The sequence below is a fragment of the Orycteropus afer genome, unplaced genomic scaffold (assembly GCF_000298275.1).
Source record: "Orycteropus afer afer isolate SDZICR_OR568_19922 unplaced genomic scaffold, OryAfe1.0 scaffold00148, whole genome shotgun sequence".
Taxonomy (NCBI): domain Eukaryota; kingdom Metazoa; phylum Chordata; class Mammalia; order Tubulidentata; family Orycteropodidae; genus Orycteropus; species Orycteropus afer.
In genome coordinates this window covers 1,025,992-1,045,345 of record NW_006921735.1, presented here as the reverse complement: position 1 = coordinate 1,045,345, position 19,354 = coordinate 1,025,992, and the positions used below count along the sequence as shown (strand labels likewise).

Genomic DNA, 19,354 nt, shown 5'->3' with positions numbered 1-19,354 from the left:
CTTTAGCTACTCTCCATTGAATAACAAGTTTCAGAGTCTCTTCTGACATCCATTTTGGTCTTTTCTTCCTTTCCTATCTTTTAAATGACTTTTTGCTTTCTTCATATATGATATCCTTGATTCATCCCACAACTCATCTGGTCTTCAGTCAGTGGTGCTCAATGTGTCACATCTATTCTTCAGATGGTGTCTAAATTCAGGTGGGATATATTCAAGTTGTATTTTGGCCCACATGGACTGTGTTAGGCTGGGTTCTCTAGAGAAGCAAAGCAAGTAACACTTATAGAGAGAGGAAAAAAAAAGAGAAATTTATCTTAGGAAAATGGAACACACTATTAGAAGTCAGCAAGTCCCAAGTTTTTGGATCAAATGTAAGCTGGAGGCTTTTCCCGACTCCCACAGCTGCAGGGGCTGACAAGCTCAAGGTTGGCAGGCAGTATACTGGCTGTTGCCTCTGACGAATGATGAATCCAAGATCTCCAGGCCGAATGGTGGATCGTTTGCTCATGGAAAGCTGTAGGCAGCACAACAGGATCCTGATCCACAGAGCATGTCTCTTTTCCCAGGATGTCCATAATTATACTAGAAGCAGGTCACACCCCTAGGGAAACTCCCTTTCAACAGATTGGCTCCTCAAAACATATACATCTGATCCCATCATGGGAACAACCCACATCACAATTGCTTAAACCACACAGAATACTGGCCCAGCCAAGTTGACACACAGCTCCAACTATCACATGGACTTATTTTAATTTTTTTTTCAACACTGATCTATTGGCTTTTCATACTATGGTGGCTTGCATGTTGCTGTGTTGGTAGAGGCTATACCACTGGAATTTCAATAACAGCAGGGTCACTCGTGGTGGACAGATTTCAGTGGAGCTTCAGACTTAGACAGACTAGGAAGAAGGATATGGCCAAGTCTGCTTCTGAAAACACTGGCCACTGGAAACCCTTATGAAAAGCAGTGAAACTTGGTCTGAAATAGTGCTGGAAGGTGAGCCCCCCTCTTGTTGGAAGGCACTCAACATATGACTGAGGAAGAGCTGACTCCTCAAAATGAGTTGACCTTAATGGTGTGGATGAAGTAAAGTTTTGGGGGCCTTCATTTGCTGATGTAGCATGGCTCAAAAATGAGAAGAAACAGCTGCAAACATCCATTAATAATCAGCATGTGGAATGTAAGAAGTATGAATCTATGAAAATTGGCAGTTGTCAAAAACGATTGATATCCTAGGCATTACCCCACTGCCGCCAGGTTGATTCTGATTCATAGTGACCCTATAGAACAGAGTACAACTGTCCCATAGGGTTCCCAAGGCTATAAATCTTTATGGAGGCAAACCACCTCATCTTTCTTCCATGGAGCGGCTGTTGGGTTTTTACTGCTGCCTCTTGGTTAGCAGCCAAATGCCTTAACCACTGCACCACCAGAGCTCTTTTCCTAGGCATTAGTGGGCTGAAGTGGACTGGTATTGGCCATTTTTAATCTTGACGATCATATAGTCTACTATGCTGGTAATGACAAACTGAAGAGAAATGACATTAAATTTATTGTCAAAAAGATCATCAGATCATTTCAAAATCTATCCTGAAGTATGATACTGTCAGCGATAGATTAATATCCATATGCCTACAAGGAAAACTAGTTAATATGACTATTATGCAAACTTACACACCAACCCCTACAACCAAAGATGGAGAAATTGATGATTTTTACCAACTTCTACAGTGTGAAATTGACCAAACATGTAATCAAGATGGATTGATAATTACTGGTGATTGGAATCTGAAAGTTGGAAACAAAAAAGAAGGATTGGTAGTTGGAAAATATGGCCTTGGTGATAGAAATGATCCCAGAGATGGCATGATAGAATTTTGCAAGACCAATGACTTACTCATTGCAAATACATTTTTTTGACAACATAAATGCCAATTATATACATGGACCTTGCCAGATGGAAGACACAGGAATCAAATTGACTACATCTGTGGAAAGAGACCATGGAGAAACTCAATGTCGTCAGTCAGAATAAGGCCAGGAGCCTACTGTGGAACATTGAACTGTGGATTTACCATATGACATAGCAATTCTACTCCTAGGCATACACCCAAGAGAAATGAAAACATGCCCACAAAAAAACTTGACATGGATATTTGCAACGGCGTTATTCATAATAGCCAAAAAGTGGAAACAGCCCAAATGTCCATCAATGGATGAATGGATAAACAAGATATGGTTTAAGCAACGATAAAATATTGTTTGGAAATAAAAAGGAATGAGGACTGATATATGCTGCAACATGGATAAGCCTCAAAAGCATTATGCTAAGTGAAAGAAGAGAGTCACAAAAGACCATATGTTGTATGAGTGCGTTTACATGAAATGTCCAGAGTAGGCAAATCTATAGAAAGTAGATTAGTGATTTTCTGGACTGGGGGCATAAGAGGGGGTGGGGAGAATGGATAGTGTACAGTGACTGTTAATGAGTATGGAGTTTCTTTCTGGAATGAAGAAAATGTTTTAAGATTAGATTGTGGTAATTATTTCCCAACTCTGTGAATATACCACTAAGTTATATACTTTAAATGAGTGAATTTTATGGCATGTGAATTATATCTCAACAAAGCTGTTTTAAAAAGTATATCTGCTTGTCATCAAAGACTCAGATCTTTTCTTTTTTTACATCAAGTTTATAAGCCCAGCTTTAGAAATATTCTGTTTTCCTTTGCCTTTTCCATGAAACTGCTGGTCAGCCATAGTAAGAAAAAATAGCCATGGCTATTGGTCATGATAGGTAGATTCTGTTCAACAGAATGTCTTCAGAAATGCTACCCATAGCTCAGAAAGACAGATATCAGTGCTCTGAACATTTCCTCCATTTCTCTATAGCTTTTTAATAAATGAGTGGCTTTCTAATAAACCTGTTCTTTTTTTTTTTTTTTGTACTTTGTCTTACTTTTTGGTATTGTTGAGAAATGACACAGCAGAACATACACCAATTCAACAATTTCTACATGAATAATTCAGTAACATTGAAACACACACCAGTTCAACAATTTCTGCTTGTACAATTCAGTAACATTGATCACATTCTTCAAGTTGTCCAACCATGTCACCCTCTTTTTCCAAATTGTTCTTCCCTCATTAATGTAAACTCACTGGCTTCTACTTTTCCTAGCTGTTCTTTTGAGTTGCTTTTGTCAATTTGATCCCACACAGGTAGTTCTTAAAAGAGCACAATGTTGAAGGCAGGCATTCTTTACCAGTTTAGCTGAACTACGGCTTGGCTTTAAGAAGATTTCAGGGATGTCTTGGTTTAAGGTTTAAAGATTATTTCAGGGCAATAGTTTTGGAGGTTCATCCAGTCTCCGTGGCTCCAGAAATTCTAAGTTCCATGGAAATTTGCAATTCAGATCTGCATTTTCTCCCTTTTGATCAGGATTCTTCTACTGAATCTTTGATCAAGACATTCAGTAATGGTAGCCAGGTACCATCCAGTTCTCTGGTCTCATGGCAAAGGAAGCAGCTGTTCATGGAGGCAAGAGAACTTATTCTTTATGTGTCATTATACTAGCTTATTCTGTTCTTGGAACTGGCCCCACAGCATCTGAAAAAGTTAGAATTGTCTTGATCTATCTGAGACTGGGTGGTACTTGAGTAGATATGTAAGTCAGTATAAGCTAAAGTATGCTACAGCAACAAAAAGCAACCCCAAAATTTCAGAGGCTTAAAACAAAGTTTATATTTACTCATGTTACATATTCAGCACATGTTAGCAGAGGAATTCTACTTAGCTCAATCAGGCAAGGACTGTGGTTAATGGCAGCTCTGTCTTGATACATGCTTCCGTTATCAGAGACAGGGAGCATGATGAACAATGCCACTGGTTCTTAAAGCTTCTTCCTGGAACCAGTCACATGGTCATCCCAGAGTTCAATGGGGTGGAGATGTATAATCCTCCAGCATGAAAAGGCACCAATTATTTATGGACAGTAATGCAGTCTACCACGGTGGGCTTATGGAATTTGAAAATTAGCCAAGAATATGCTACTTTCTTGGGATCTGTCCTCTAGCATTCGTTCTGGAGCCATTTCCACCCAACCATTTCTGTAGCCTCTCAACCAGGCTTCTATTAGATGCCTAGAGTAGCTGGGTGATTACTAATTACAACATTGCTTAGGCCTTTTAATAAAGTCAGCAAATTAAAGAGAGAGCCCAGATCAAGAGAATGCTTTCCAAAATGTCATAATGAAATTAAGGTAATGAAGTACTTGGAGGGCTTTCATCCTTTCTTTTTGTATAAAACTTATTCCAAAGAAGCTGGAAGAGAAATGGGGCTTGAAAGTAAAGAGGGGGAAAAATAAATTGTGTGCCATTAGTTTAATTATAAAAATTCATTACATGAAGCCATGTAAGACAGAAAATAATGGAACTCTAATGGGTTGGCCGATAACACATTTACTAGCCTGCTCTCAGCTTGTAGTCATTGTTGAAAGGACAAAAAAGTAACAACTTTGGTATGTAGTCCTCAAAGCTATTGAAAAGATTAATCATTTCCAGTAAGCTGGAAAATGAGGGCCATTTTCTTAAATAGTATCCCCTGTATAGAATGTTACCTTCTGAAACCAAGTTGTTTGGTAATGTCAGAGGTTTAATAGATGAGTCTTGAAGTTAATGGTGAGAGGCTTTACTTTCGAAATAGCTTCCTTACTGATATTTTAACATTTCTATTATAAATCCATAAAGAGGTTTTATAGGTCATTTTAATTCATACAAGGAAGAAATAAATTATGTTTCCTTTTCCCAATGAAGATTTATAGAACATTAATTCATACTTAGGACTAAATTGTTTAGTGATTTTGTTTTTAATAAACCAAATATACATATTTTTCAGCTGTCTTTGGAAACTTTTTACTCTACTATACACAATAATTTTCCAATCATACTATACTCATCAAGGGGATTATTTTGTATTCTTCAAAATTCAATTATAATAAAGCCAATCATTTTCCTTAAACTCCTTTCTATGGAGTCCTATTTTATTTAACCATGTTTGAACCCTGAAGTGGGAGTGAAGAAACCTGCATTTTTGTGATGCCTCTATCAGTAACTGAGTCGCCTTCAAGAAATCACTTAACCTTTCTGAGCTTTAACCTTTCTTGAGTCTTTGTATTCTCATGTGGACAATTATGGAATTGGGTATTAGGAAAGGAGATAACAAAAGATGAAGGTTGATATGTAGTCAGGGGTTGTATATTTGAGAGCCTCGAAATCCAGGGAGAGAGTTTGGGGCTTTGTCCTGTAGTTAATAGGGAGCCATTAAAGGTTTTACATAGAGAGGCAATGTGATTCTATCTGCATTTCAAAAAGATCACATTAGCAGCTGTAAGTGAATGAATGGGAAGGGTTTGAAAGTGGAGGGAGGGAACCAATAAAAAGGTCATTGTAGAGTCTGAGCAAGAGATGATGTGGACCTAAATTAAGGTAGTGGCAATGGAGATAGAAGCATTGAATATAAGGGAAAAGTATGATACATTTTTTTTGTGGGTATACTCCCTGTCTCCTCCTCCAGTTGAGGATCAATTTACACTGCTGAGGGAGAAAACTGGGTTAGAGACACAACACCAGCATTTAAGGGCCAGGCAGACAAAGAAAACTTGAACCCAGTGGAGACCCAAAGAGAGGGAACCAAGGAAGAAGAGAATGTCAGTAAGAGATAATGAAATAGCACCAGTTGCTGCAAAGAACTCAAGTAGAAGAGAACCCACAACTTTCCACAGGCGTTGGCCCTTGGTGACCGAATCATTGAACTACTTTTACAGAAATGCTGCATAACAAATAATCTCAAAAATCTCAGATACATACAATAAGCTTTTTCTTTTTCTCAAGCTTGCAGCTTAGTTGGGATGCCACTGCTTTATGCTATGGGTCAATTAGGCTGATTCTGCTCTATATGTCATTCCTCCTTCTGTGACAAGCAGGATAGCCTAGGCCATGTTTCTTTCCTGGTTATGGCAGAAACGCAAGAGGATTAGCCCCATGGCACTAGCACGTTTCAAGCCTACTTGTGTTACTTCTGTGAAGCTCCATGAGGCAAATCATGTCACATGGCCAAACCCAGCATCAAGGCCAGGAATATCAATTCTGCCTTTTGTAAGAGAAACTTCCAACTTACATGGCAAAGAGCATGGATGCAGGAAAAGGTAAAGATAATTCAGTCTGCTACAGTGACTTCTATCAGCGTAGTTTCAGCAGAATGGCAGTCGAAGAAGTATGGCTTTCATAAATTGTAGAATGGCAAAAATATAATCAAGTTGAGGCAATAAGTGAATATTTGCATTCTAAGAGCTTGAAAAGGAGCTCTGGTGGCTTTGTGGTTAAGGCATTTACTGCTGATCAACAGGTCAGCGGTTCAAACCTACCAGCCATTCTGTGGGAGAAAGATGAGGCACTCTGTTTCTGTGAAGATTTACAGCCTTGGAAACCCTATGGGACAGTTCTGGCATGAGTCAGAATCAACTCATCAACAGTGAGGGTTTTTTTTTGTTGTTGTTTGTTTGTTTTTTGTTTTGGTTTACAAGGATTAGTTCAATACTGAGCAGACTAGGAGATGGGCAGAGAATGGATCTAAAAGCTAACAAACTCTTAGCTGTTAGCTCACAGAGCTAAATATATAAGTCACATAGTCCCTGAATGCAAACCCAGTATTCTAGGCAAAATGACAGAAATTCAGTATGTAGAATTTTTTATCCAAAAATATCTTAGGAACCTGTTTTCTGATTTCTCAAGAGATTTGATTTTGATTTTGACACTTTACAACAAGCCTGCGGTATCAGGAGAGTAAATAACAAATTGCCCATTACTCTCCAGTTGTTCCAACTCATAGCGACCCTACAGGACAGAGTAGAACTGCCCCATAGGTTTTCCAGTGCTGTAAATATTTATGGAAGCAGAGTGCCATATCTTTCTCCCAGAGTGGCTGGTGGGTTCGAACCACCAACTTTTCAGTTTGCAGCTGAGCGCTTAACCACTGCACCACCAAAGCTCCTTAGGTAGAATACATAGTAGTAGTAGTAGTTGTTGTTGTTGTTATATGCCGTCAAGTCAGACCCGAGTCATAGCGACCCCTCTGGATTTCCGAGGCAGTATCACCAAGGAAATAGATTGCCCAACCTTCCTTCTGAGGAGTGCCTGGTCGGGTAGAATAAGTAGCCCTATCTTATTTTACAGATGACAAAAAAATGGGACTGGCCAAGGTTAATGCCTTCTTTAAGACAAACAGCAAGGCAGTGACCAAGCTAAGCTTCCATTATTTTGCACTATCTTCCATGAAACTCCTTTGAATCACAATCATTACAAGTTTTTAAATCTCGCTCACGTAGAACAAAGGTTTATTTCATTTGTATGTGAATATCATACTACATGTTTTATAAGAAACAAAGACTATCCACTGCCATCGAGTCAATTCCGACTCACAGTGACTTTATAGGACAGAGTAGAACTGCCCCATAGCATTTCCAAGGCTGTAACCTCTATGGAAGCAGACTGCCTCCTCTTTCTCTCACAGAGTGGCTGTGGGTTTGAACCACCGACCTTTTGGTTAGCAGCCGAATGCTTTGACCATGACGCCAGAAAGCTCCTTGAAATAAAGAATACTCAGCCTTACCATTTTAATCATAGGTCTACACACTTATTTTTATCTTCTAAGGGGGCCTTTCAGAGCTGGAGCATTTATAGACAGTATCTACGTAACTGTGGACCACTTGCTTTGCATTTAGTGGGGGCTCATCCTGTGGTGAATATGTTGTTGTTGTTTCGGAAGGAAGGTTGGGCAATCTACTTCTGTAGTGATACTGCCTCGGAAACCCAAGGAGGGGTTGCTATGAGTCCGGTCCTACTCTACGGCACATAACAACAACAACAACAACAACATCCTGTGGTGAATATACTGTGATTCATTAAAAGTAGTAGTGATGATGATGATGATAGCTAATATTTATTTAATCCTTCGGGTATTCCAGGCACTGTTCTAAGTGTTTTTCCTGGATTTTCTAAGCTAATCCTTATAATAACCTTTTGACATAGATACTGTTAATATTCCTATTTAACAAAGAAGGAAAATGAGGTATAGAAAGGATGAAGAAGCTTCCCATTTGCCACCTATCTAGGAAGTGATTAAGGCAGGATTCCAAGTCAGCAGGGTCATTCTGGTGTCCAGACTTTTAACTACCCTTTCTCTTCCACCTCTCCCCTCTCCCCTGTAGAGTCAGTATCCCTAAAAATAACTGAAAAAAAAAAAGTTCTTACCAATAAAAAAAAAATTAGAGAAGCAAAGAATTAAAATGGAAAAAGAAATTAACACTTAAGTTTCTTGAACTTACTTCAGGATGTCTTACAGTGCATTATCACTTTTCTCCCTAAAATATTGTATATAAACGCCAGAAACATTGCAGCAGTGTGTAGTAGATTTGAATATGAAATATTGTTTTCCTGATTAGGGACACAATCTTTTGTGGATTTACCATTTTATGATTTCATAGAAAACACACTCACATACCCATAAAATCATATATTTTATAGGATAGTACTCACAGTGTTTTAAATTTCTTCACACACCATGATCACCACAGAAACAATTCCCTGTAGTGTATACCATTGTAAATGGAATTCAGGAAGAAAATGGGTGTGTGTGAATTCTACTGTATTTTTGTATTTACACTCCTTCTGTGGTCTGGCATTAATCCCAGTAGTAAATTTCACAGTGGTAGGCAAAGCTGGTGAAGGTCATGGTTCCCAAAGCAAATGACACTTGGGTAAAGCCCGAGGTGGTCAGCTTAGGGGGAAGGTAAACCAGTCTGTTTTGGTGAATGTCCTTAGAAGGGAGAAAAGAAAGCTGCAGTTGAGAACCTTTGAGTTCAGATAAGGGCTTTAGCCCTCTCAATGTCATTCAAGGTCAGTGGGATTTTTTTTTTCTTTTTAATCCTGCATCCTCGTAAAATCTGGGCAATATTCAATGAGGGTTAGCACTCAGTCGAGATTTCCTTAGGTATACAAATCTAACTTTCAGTGTGAATACAAATTTGGAGGAAAATATATGCATGGGCATCTTTGCCTTTCAAGCATTCAAGTATATTAAAGGGCTCTGGTTTGAAGTCAAGCCTCACTTCTTTGCTACCTTTTCACTATGAAGTCTCTAATTTGACTCTAGCCTGCTCTTTCCTTCAGAGATTTTGGAAAATGCTAGCATACTTTTAACTATCTTTTATGGTCTATAAATTAGAACTAAGGAGTGTATCCTCTTATAGCTAGACTTCCCAAATAACCTACCAGTGAGGGGTGGCTTCCAAGATTGTTTCTCTTATTCCAGCAAAATAAATTCTTTTAATTGCATTCACTAAAATTTTTGATTTATAGTTTGCCTTCCTAAGCCTACAGATACATGATTTATGCTGGTTCATGAGTGTTTCTTTATCTTAAATTTGACTATAATTTCTATAGAGGATCCTGCTGGTTTTATTCCAAAAATCTAAATGGATGTCTTCAACCAGCAATATCCCATCACTGTGCCATTTCCCCCTGTAGCACTTATACTTGACTTCATTAGTCTTTATCATGCATACTTATAATTTTTCTTTATACTTTTTAGGTTAAAAAAATACATATTTCCACCAGAGAATATGTAGAAGACACACAAAAAGAGAAAAATACTCTGGAATCCCACCATGTGGGCATTATTGTATTTTGGTGTCTATATAAATACTATATATATTATTTTTCAATGAAACAGAAATCAGGTGGAATATGCAGATTTTTTTAATGTTCCCTTTCTCTCTTCACAATGTACTATGGGCATACTCTTGATATTTTATGTCATTTTTTGCTGTGAAGAATTTTTTATAACATTTTCTTGCAATTTTGATGAAAGTCTACAGAACAAATTGGTTTTCCGTTCGATAGTTCATACACATTTTGTTTCGTAACATTGATTGCAGTCCCTACAATGTAACAGCACTCATCCCACTTACCCCCTCTGTTTACCATTTTCTATTCACCTTTCTTTCCTATCCTGTGGTGGTTATGTTTGTGTGTCAACTTGGCTGGGCCTAGGTTGAGTGGCTGGGCAGCTAGTGGTAGTTATTCCCCATGATGAGACTGGCAATCAACTCCATGATGGGATCTACCACAGGCAGCCGAGTAGCTGCCTTTGGAATGTTGCCTGCTTCCTGTATATAAGCAGCAGCTTTGGGAATAGTCTCTAGCATATGGCACGCTTGGACCCTGCATGTGGCCATGTCATTGTTCAGCAGCCTGCCATGCTCTGCCGACCTTAGGACTTACAATGAACTTGAACTAATTGCCTACTGTGTGGTTTGGTAACATCAGGACTGTGCCTTTTTACTTGTCAACCTTGGGCTTGTCAGCTTCAGCAGCCAGCAGCTGTCTGAGTGAAAAAACCCCTCTAGCTCCAGTGGGCTGGGAGCAGGAGGCCGAACTGGACCCCAAGGTTGAGGGGCTTTCACCCAGCCCCTAGAACCTGGCACTTTGAACTCGGACTTAAAGCCTCCAAACTGTGAGAATAAACTCCTGGTTCTTAAGGCCATCCCATTTGTGGTATATTTCTGTCAGAGCAGCACCAGGGAACCAGAATATAGCCCTTCCTGGCTTTTGAGCTTTATTCCTGGGCAAAAGCTGCCCTTTTGATCTCCTGTGGTTGGTTGTTCTTAGAAGCGTGGTGCCTCCTTGATGTTATTGTTCACGTTATGGGCCTGTCTGTTGTTTGGCTGATAGCTAGCTCTTAGACATTCTTCAAGCCTGGAACTAAACTCAAGACTGTTTCTTTAACAATCATATCTTTCTTAGGAGGTGTTTTGGTTACCTAGTGCCATTCTAACAGAAATATACCACAAGTGGGATGGCTTTAACAAATGGGAGTTTATTCTCTTACAATTTTGGAGGCCAGAAGTCTGAGGTCAAAGTGCCAGGCTTTAGGGGCTGGGTGAAAGCTCCTCGACCTTGGGCCTCAGCTCTGCCTCTTGCTCCCAGCCCACTGAAGCTGGAGGCTTTTCTTCACTCAGACAGCTGCTGGCTGCTGATGCTGACAAGCCCAAGATCGATAAATAAAATGGCACAGCCCTGATAGTACCAAACCACACAGCAGGCCACTGATTCAAGTCCTGAAAAAGTCCCAAGATCGGCAGGGCAGCATGGCAGGTTGCTGAACAACGACTCAGCTACATCCAGGGTTCAAGCAAGCTTTACGCTAGAGACATTCCTCAAAGTTGGTTCTTACATACTGGATGCAGGCCACATCCCTACAGCAGCTACTCAGCTAGTCCAGTAGCCCACCATGGAATTAATTACCAATCTCACCATGGTGAATAACTACAGCCAGCTGCCCAACCACTCAAAACCAGGCCCAGCCAAGTTGACATGCAACCTTAACTACCACAGGAGCAATTACGGAGCTCTGGTGGTGTAGTAGTTAAGGCTTTCAGCTGCTAACCAAAAGGTCAGCAGTTTGAACGCTCCAGCTGCTCCATCAGAGAAAAATGAGGCATTCTGCTTCCATAAAGATTTGCAGCTTTGGAAACCCTATGGGGTCATACTGCTCTGTCCTATAGGGTTGCTAATGAGTCAGAATTTACTTAATGGCAGTGGGCAGGTTTAGGAGGAATTACCTCAGAAGAAGGTAACCAAGTAGCATAAACTACTGACTAGAGATTTAACTGAACTAGATAATAAGCTCCTCTTTTAAAATGCAAATAGAACTCTCTGGGTAATAAAGGCCTATCGGTCATTCCTATCTTTTAGTATACATTACTTATATTACTACAGGTTTGGCTTGAGTGAGGAGGGGAAGGGAAGAAGAGGTAATTCTGTACTCCACAGGAAATTTCTAGAAAGAGTAAGCCTTGAAGACAGAAGGAATTTCACCTCAGCTAGGTTTTTGAATACCAGGGATATCTGAAAAATGGGCTGCAGAGCTTGATAAAAGGAGCACAGAGGAAAGACAGGCATTCAACGAGGATACATTTTTATTACTCTATAGTAGCAGCAACTGTAGGAGCTCTGGTAGCATAGTGCCTAAGGCACTTGACTGCTAACTAGAAGGCTGGTGGTTCAAACTCACCAGCCACTCCTCAGAAGGAAGGTTGGGCAATCTACTTCCGTAGTGTTACTGTCTCGGAAGCCCAAGAAGGGGTCGCTATGAGTCGGGTCCAACTCGATAGCACATAACAACAACAGCAACTATGCTGTATAATTTTAGAAACTGTCTCTCTGCTGCTTCCTTAGCAAAAATTAGTGATATTGGCTTTAGCTGCTTGGTTCTTGTGGTTGTTCTGCTGTTTGGTACTAGTTTGATCATCTAAGTCTACTTGCTATATGCAGTAAATGCTTTCATTTAGTGTAATTTTTTAATACGATGTTTGACTTAACTGGGAAATGCCAGATTACATACAGATTATACATTTTCAAGGAGTAATCATCTAACCAAACATACTGTAACCAAACCAAACCAAACCTACTGCCATCGAGTCAACATCACAGCCAATTTATAAGACAGGGTAGCACTGGTCCATAGGGTTTCCAAGGCTGTAAATGTTTATGGAAGCAGACTGCCTCATCTTTCTCCTGTGGAGCAGCTGCTGGGTTTGAAACACTGACAGATCTTTTGGTTAGCAGCTGAATATCTTAACCACTGCGCCATCAAAGCACCTCAAACATACTGAAGCTATGCTAAAAAGTATTAGTGTTAGATTTTTATTACACGAACATTAAAAACAAACAAACAAACAAACAAACTCATTGCCGTCAAGTCAAGTCCGACTCATAGTTAGCCCTCCTTGGGTTTCCAAGGTAGTATCACTACGTAAGTATACTAACAGAAAAGAACAAATATTAATCTGAAAAGATTGCTCTTTTCAGAAGCATCATTTATTTTCAATGTCTTCTGTTCTCCTTCCAATTCATGATTATGTATGCTTACAGTTAAAAACACAGTGAAGATACAAAATTGTGCTGTTTTTACTTACAATTTCTGTACATATTAAACACATATTAGACTATTGGGTAGATATGTTGTTATTTTGATATTTCCCCATTAAACACTGACATTTTTCTCATTTTTTTATTGTCTTAGTTAATGAACATCTTTATTCCTACAGAATATTTCTCTTCTTTTGAACATTTTATTAGGATAAAGTAGCAACAATGAGATTACTGGGCTGAAGAGAATAAGAATTTGTATGTCACTGGATATCTATTACCAAATTGTCCTAATAGATTCTGTTCCCAGGAGTAGTACATGAATGTGATAGTTTTGCTCCAGTACTTTCTTTCTTTCTTAGAGATTAATTTTGAAAAAAGATTCATAAAAAAATCTTTTTATTCTTTCTCTTATTAAAATTGCCTCTTCCTATTTTTTGCCTAAAGTGCCCTGGTGGTACAATGCTTAAGCACTCAGCTGCTAACCCAAAGATTGGTGGTTTGAACTCACCAACCACTCCACAAGAGAAAGATGTGGCAGTCTGCTTCCATAAAGACTTACAGCCTTGGAAACTCTATTGCTATGAGTTGGCATTGACTCAATGGTAGTGGATATTCTTCTGTTTATCATTGGCTTAATTCACCATGTTGAATTTGACATAAGTATCTTAGCAATTTAATATTATCTTGATGCTAAGAATGCTTCTTCCTCCACATGCAGAAATGTTTAGTAAAAATTTCAGATTAGTATATGACTTAGGCTGGGTTCCCTAGAGGAGCAAAACCAGTGAAGCATATTTAAGTATATATATCTATATCTATACAGAGAGAGAGAGAGACAAAGAGATTTATTTAAGGAAATGTCTTATGCAGTTGTGAAGGCTGGCAAGTTCCAAATCTGTGTGTCAGGTGTCAAGCTGGAGGCTTCTTCTGACTCATGTGGTTGCAAGATCTGACAAACCCAAAATCTGCAGGTAAGATATCAGCCTGCTGGTTCACAGGGATGCCAGTATTGGCAAATCCCAAAATGTGCAGGTCAGGCAGCAAGCTGCTAGCCTATGTGCTAAGAACTGGAGGTTAGATCATGAAGAGTTGGATGCAGGATTGAGAAAAGGAGAGAGGGAGCAAGAGAGAGCTTTGCCAGAATATCCATATGTATTGGATGCAGGCCACGCCTCCAAGGAAACTCCCTTTACATCAGATCACAAGATAGGAGATAATTACATAATACTGAGAATCATGGCCAAGCCAAGTTGATATATAACATTAACCGTCATAACATACTTCCAAATAAGCTTATCATTGGTTTGCTTCTTCCTTTGAAATATGTTTCAAGTGATGAAATGGGTAGTTTGATAATGCTCAATTACTAACCACAAAGAAGAAAACATAGGAGATTTGATTTAGCATGATTTTTATATATGAATTGTTATTATAATTTTAATGTAGGATATTTTTTAAAGTGTTATGCTAAACTGACCTTTGAAAAAAAACGTTAATAATCACAACAGCAGCGCTGTTCTTTTGTTGCTGTTCAGTATTTTCTATATGCAGGTTGAGTTGCATACCAGTAGATGGCACTAATTACATGAACAATTCAAGACGTTAATGAAATGCGTGAGATAATTTTTTGTTGTTCATATTTTGGTGCATGTCACATTTTCAACAATTATATTGAACCTTATTTTTATAGTTTCCTCTCTCCCATGATAAAAACAATTAAGCCCAGTTTATTTCTAATTAATTGCTATTAAATTTAAATACCAGATATTGGTTATTGCTCAAGATGCTGCTGCATTTGAAAAGTTTTGTGAGGAAAAGTGGGCTAGCTTATCATGAATGACTAAATTGCATGGTCGGTTAAATCAATCAGGTAGACATGCTCTGACCTGACTATTCAGAAGCTATTTATGAACATTTTTCAGAAATTCCAACTAGAAATTTCAAGCAAAAACTAAAAATAAAACTTGACATTCATTCTCTTTCCCATACACATCTACAGCTGTTGGCCAAAGACCTCCGGCAGTGGCAGATAAACGTAGACGTGGCAAATGACTTGGCACTGAAACTTCTCCGGGATTATTCTACAGATGATACGAGGAAAGTACACATGATCACAGAGAACATCAATGCCTCTTGGGGAAGCATTCAAAAAAGGTATGCATATCGTATTATAATAAATAATATAAATAATATCTTATTTCTAAAATTATTCTTGGCTATAATGATGGGCTGGGAGCTCTGGTAGTATAGTGGCTAAGGCACTTGACTGCTAACCAGAAGGCTGGTGGTTCAAACCCACCAGCCACTCCTCGGAAGGAAGATGGGGCAATCTACTTCTGTAGTGATACTGCCTCGGAAACCCAAGGAGGGTCGCTATGAGTCAGGTCTGACTCGACGGCACATAACAACAACAACATGATGATGGGCTAGTGAAAGTGAATGTAAACTGCAAATTTGTTTTCCACATCCTGCTAAACTGAGACTTGGAAGGTTTCAAGATGATAAATGCCAACTAAACTCACAAGCTTGGTTCAGTCTTCTTATTTTAAAGATGAGGAATCTAAGGTATGATGAGATTAAATGATTTGCTACAGTCATAAGCTATTGACAAAAGGAAGAGATTAGACAAAAACAAAAGAGACATGTCGAGCCGGGAGAGCCATTTGTCAGACTGCTTTGAGGACTATATCCAAAGAAATATCTTTCTATTCCATCATAGTCTGGGCTCTCCCATCCTTAATCTGATTAAGGAGTCATTTGGGGCTTCATGATGGAGTTACAGCTGTCCATATTGCCATCATTGTAGACATCGTTTGTATGTATTGTATATATATATATCCATTCACCCAATTGTATACATCATTGTATCTCACTCCATACACCCATATAGGGTAATATGGCTCATAGGTTCTTTTCACATTATATATCCATGACAATTGATAGGTCTTAGAGAAATCATATCCTCAGACTAGGTCAAATAAAAGATTAGATATTTATTATCCACTGTCTTAACCCCTTGTGCTTTTTTTTCATCAGCACTTAACCAACAAGGAATAGAAAGGATTCATTAGCTAACTAATTGTTTAATGTTTGCTTTCCATATTATTCTCAATTCCGTGAGCAGAGGTTGGAAGTGTTTTATTTGACACATCCCCAGGTCCCAAACCAGTGCTTTGTATATATAATAGGAAGATGGTAAATATGTATTGAATGATGATTCCCTTTGCATAATGTAGAGTTACATTTTGCATGCTGTAGTAAGTTAAGGATTGTTGCATGCTAATTTTGAGATGAGGAGCTCTGGCAGCATAGTGCCTAAGGCACTTGACTGTTAACCAGAAAGCTGGCGGTTCAAACCCACCAGCCACTCCTCAGAAGGAACATGGGGCAATCTACTTCCGTAGTGATACTGCCTCAGAAACCCAAGGAGGGGTCACTATGAATCAGGGCCGACTTGATAGCACATAACAACAACAACAACAACAATTTTGAGATGAGTCAGAAAACAGAGGTCAATAATACCTGTACAATGATGAGGAAGACAACAGTGAAAGGTAAGTAAACTCCAAAGGATGACATGAATTATTGAAGAATAAAAAAAGAAAAGGCCACCAGTGAAAGAAAAAAAAAAAGATTTTAAACTAAGAACTAAGAGCAGGAAGTCTTAGGAGTAACAAGTTATTGGTATATGGAAATTGAGAGATCATGTAAATCTTGATCCTGAATTAAAGACTGAAAAATGAAAATTCTTGTAAAGCTTCATCCAAACTGGTGACACTGGAGAATAGAACTGCTCTAGTTTGGAATTCCAAATAGTGAGTGTTCAGATGACCATGAAAAAGAACATTCAGCCTGAATTTGGATGCTGCATCTGGGGCCCTATCAAAAGGACCATGCTAGAGAGAGGGTAAGCTTTAATGTTGTTTTTGTTAGGTGCCATAGAGTTGGCTCTGACTCATAGTGACCCATGTACAACAGAACGAAACGCTGCCCTGTTCTGTGCCAGACTCAAAATCCTTGCTATACCTGAGTCCACTGTTGCAGCCATTGTGTCAGTCCATCTTGTTGAGGGTCGTCCCCTTTTTTGCTGACCCTCCACTTTACCAAGCATGACATCCTTCTCCAGAGAACAGTCCCTTCTGACAACATGATCAAAATAAGTGAGACAAAGTCTGGCCATTCTCACTTCCTAGGAGCAATCTGGATGCCCTTCTTCCAGGACAGATCTGCTAGTTTTTCCAAGTCAATGGTACTTCCCGTATTCTTCCTCAACACCACAACTCAAAAGCATCAACTCCCCTTAGTATTCCTCATTCATTGTCCAGCTCTCACATGAATATGAGGCGATTGAAAACACCATGGCTTGGGTTAGGTACACCTTAGTATTCAAAGAGACATCTTTGCTCTTCAACATTTTAAAGAGGTCTTTTGTTGCAGATTTGCCAGCACAATAATACATTGTCTGATGCCTTGACTGCTGCTTCCATTGGTGTTGCTTGAGGAACCAAGTAATATGAAATCTTTGACAACTCCAATCTTTTCTGCATTTATCATGAGGCTGCTTATTGGTCCAGTTGTGAGGATTTTTGTTTTCTTTATGTTGAGGTGTAATCATACTGCAAACTGTAGTCATTAATCTTCATCAGTAAGTGCTTCAAGTCATCTTCACTTTCAGCAGGCAAGGTTGTGTTATCTGCATATCTCAGGTTGTTAATGAGTCTTCTTCCAATCCTAATGCCGCATTCTTCATATAGTCCAGCTTCTTGGATTATTTGCTCAGCCTACAGATTGAACAAGAATAGTGAAAGGATACACCCTGATGCAAATTTTCTGATTTTAAATAATTCAGTATCTCACTGTTCTATTTAATTACTGCCTCCTGGACTAAGTACAGATTCATCATGTGCAAAGCTAAGTGTTCTGGAATTCCCATTCTTCTCAATGTTATCCATAATTTGCTATGATTCTCACAATCGAATGCTTCTGCATAGCCAATAAAACACAGGTAAGCATCTTTCTGGTATTCTTTGCTTTCAGTCAAGATCCATCTGACATCAGCAATGATATTCCTTGTCCCACATTCTCTCCTGAATCCAGCTTGCATTTCTGGAAGTGCCCTGTCAATATACTGCTACAATCATTTAGCAGCAGACTAAACCATTTAGGTTCCAGACTAAGACAGACTTAGAACAAGGAAGGGGCCATCTACTTCTCAAATAATTGACCAGTGACAACCTTATGAATAGCAGTGAAATATGGGTCTGATATATTAAGCTTTAATGTAAGACTGATACTGGGGAAAAAAATCTCAAAATTACTGCCTTCTCTGAGTGGCAAGGTCTGGATGTTCTGCTCCAAATACAGATGTGGAATCTCTTTGTTTAGTTAAAGAAGGATAGTTTAGACTTGGGAAGACTGGTTCATATGAGATTGATTGGTATCCGAAACTCAATTGTTAAGTCTTAATGGGAAATACCTTTTTCTTCTCGGAAGGACAGTTGGGCAATCTACTTCCATAGTGATACTGCCTTGGAAACCCAAGGAGGAGTTGCTATGAGTCGGGGCCAATTCGATAGCACATAACAACAACAACAACAACAAAGATCAGAAAGCAAATTAAGATCATAAATTAATTTGGTGAGTTCAGAGAATGTAACCTAAGAAGAGGCCAAGAGGAAAACTTGTTCATGGTACAAAACTAGGGCTTCAGGAAACTGGTCTATCCCATTTATAGCACTCTTTCTGGAAGACCCCTCTCTCCACACACATTCCTTGATGTCCCAGGAGGCCCTCTCAGTTCTTTTCATTACTTTCTAAAGGTCTTTAGACTATTCAGGAGAATAACTTCTGATTTAACTGTTTTCAATATGTCTCTCAAAAGCTTTCAAATAAAGAAGATATAAATGTACTTTCCGAGTGGTAAAGTAAATTAGAATTTTAGAGGACAGCTTACATTTTTACCTAGTCTGTACATAATTTGCAATTTACCAAGCTAATTTTGACTCATGCCTCTAAAGTTCTTCCCTGTTTTTTTCTCATGTTACATACCATTTTAGAAAAAAATCCATCAACTTGTAGAATTTTACTGTGCTGATTACTAACCAATCTATATTTCCATCTGAGAATGCACTTCTGAGCTTCATATCAGTGTACCATACTGCTTCCTGTTCATTTTATTGTCCCACAGGAATTTCAAAACAGAATAGGTTCAAAGCTCAGCTCCTCTTTGGCCTCCTTCAACTTATTTCTCCAAATGCATACTTCTTTTCCTGTGGTCCCTATCTTAGTGAACATTGTTGTTGTTATGTGCCGTTGAGTCGGACTCAACTCATAGTGACCCCTCCTTGGGTTTCCAAG

General features: G+C 38.9%; 1 protein-coding gene across 1 annotated transcript in view; it reads left to right on the top strand.

Moving 5' to 3' along the window:
- The window catches only part of LOC103201376 (dystrophin-like), a 2,052,823-nt gene that overhangs the window by 1,309,867 nt on the left and 723,602 nt on the right, over positions 1-19,354 (top strand). The window contains exon 42 of the mRNA XM_042781676.1: positions 14,997-15,151. Coding sequence (XP_042637610.1) covers positions 14,997-15,151 — 155 coding nt within the window. The remainder of the gene's footprint in view (positions 1-14,996; positions 15,152-19,354) is intronic.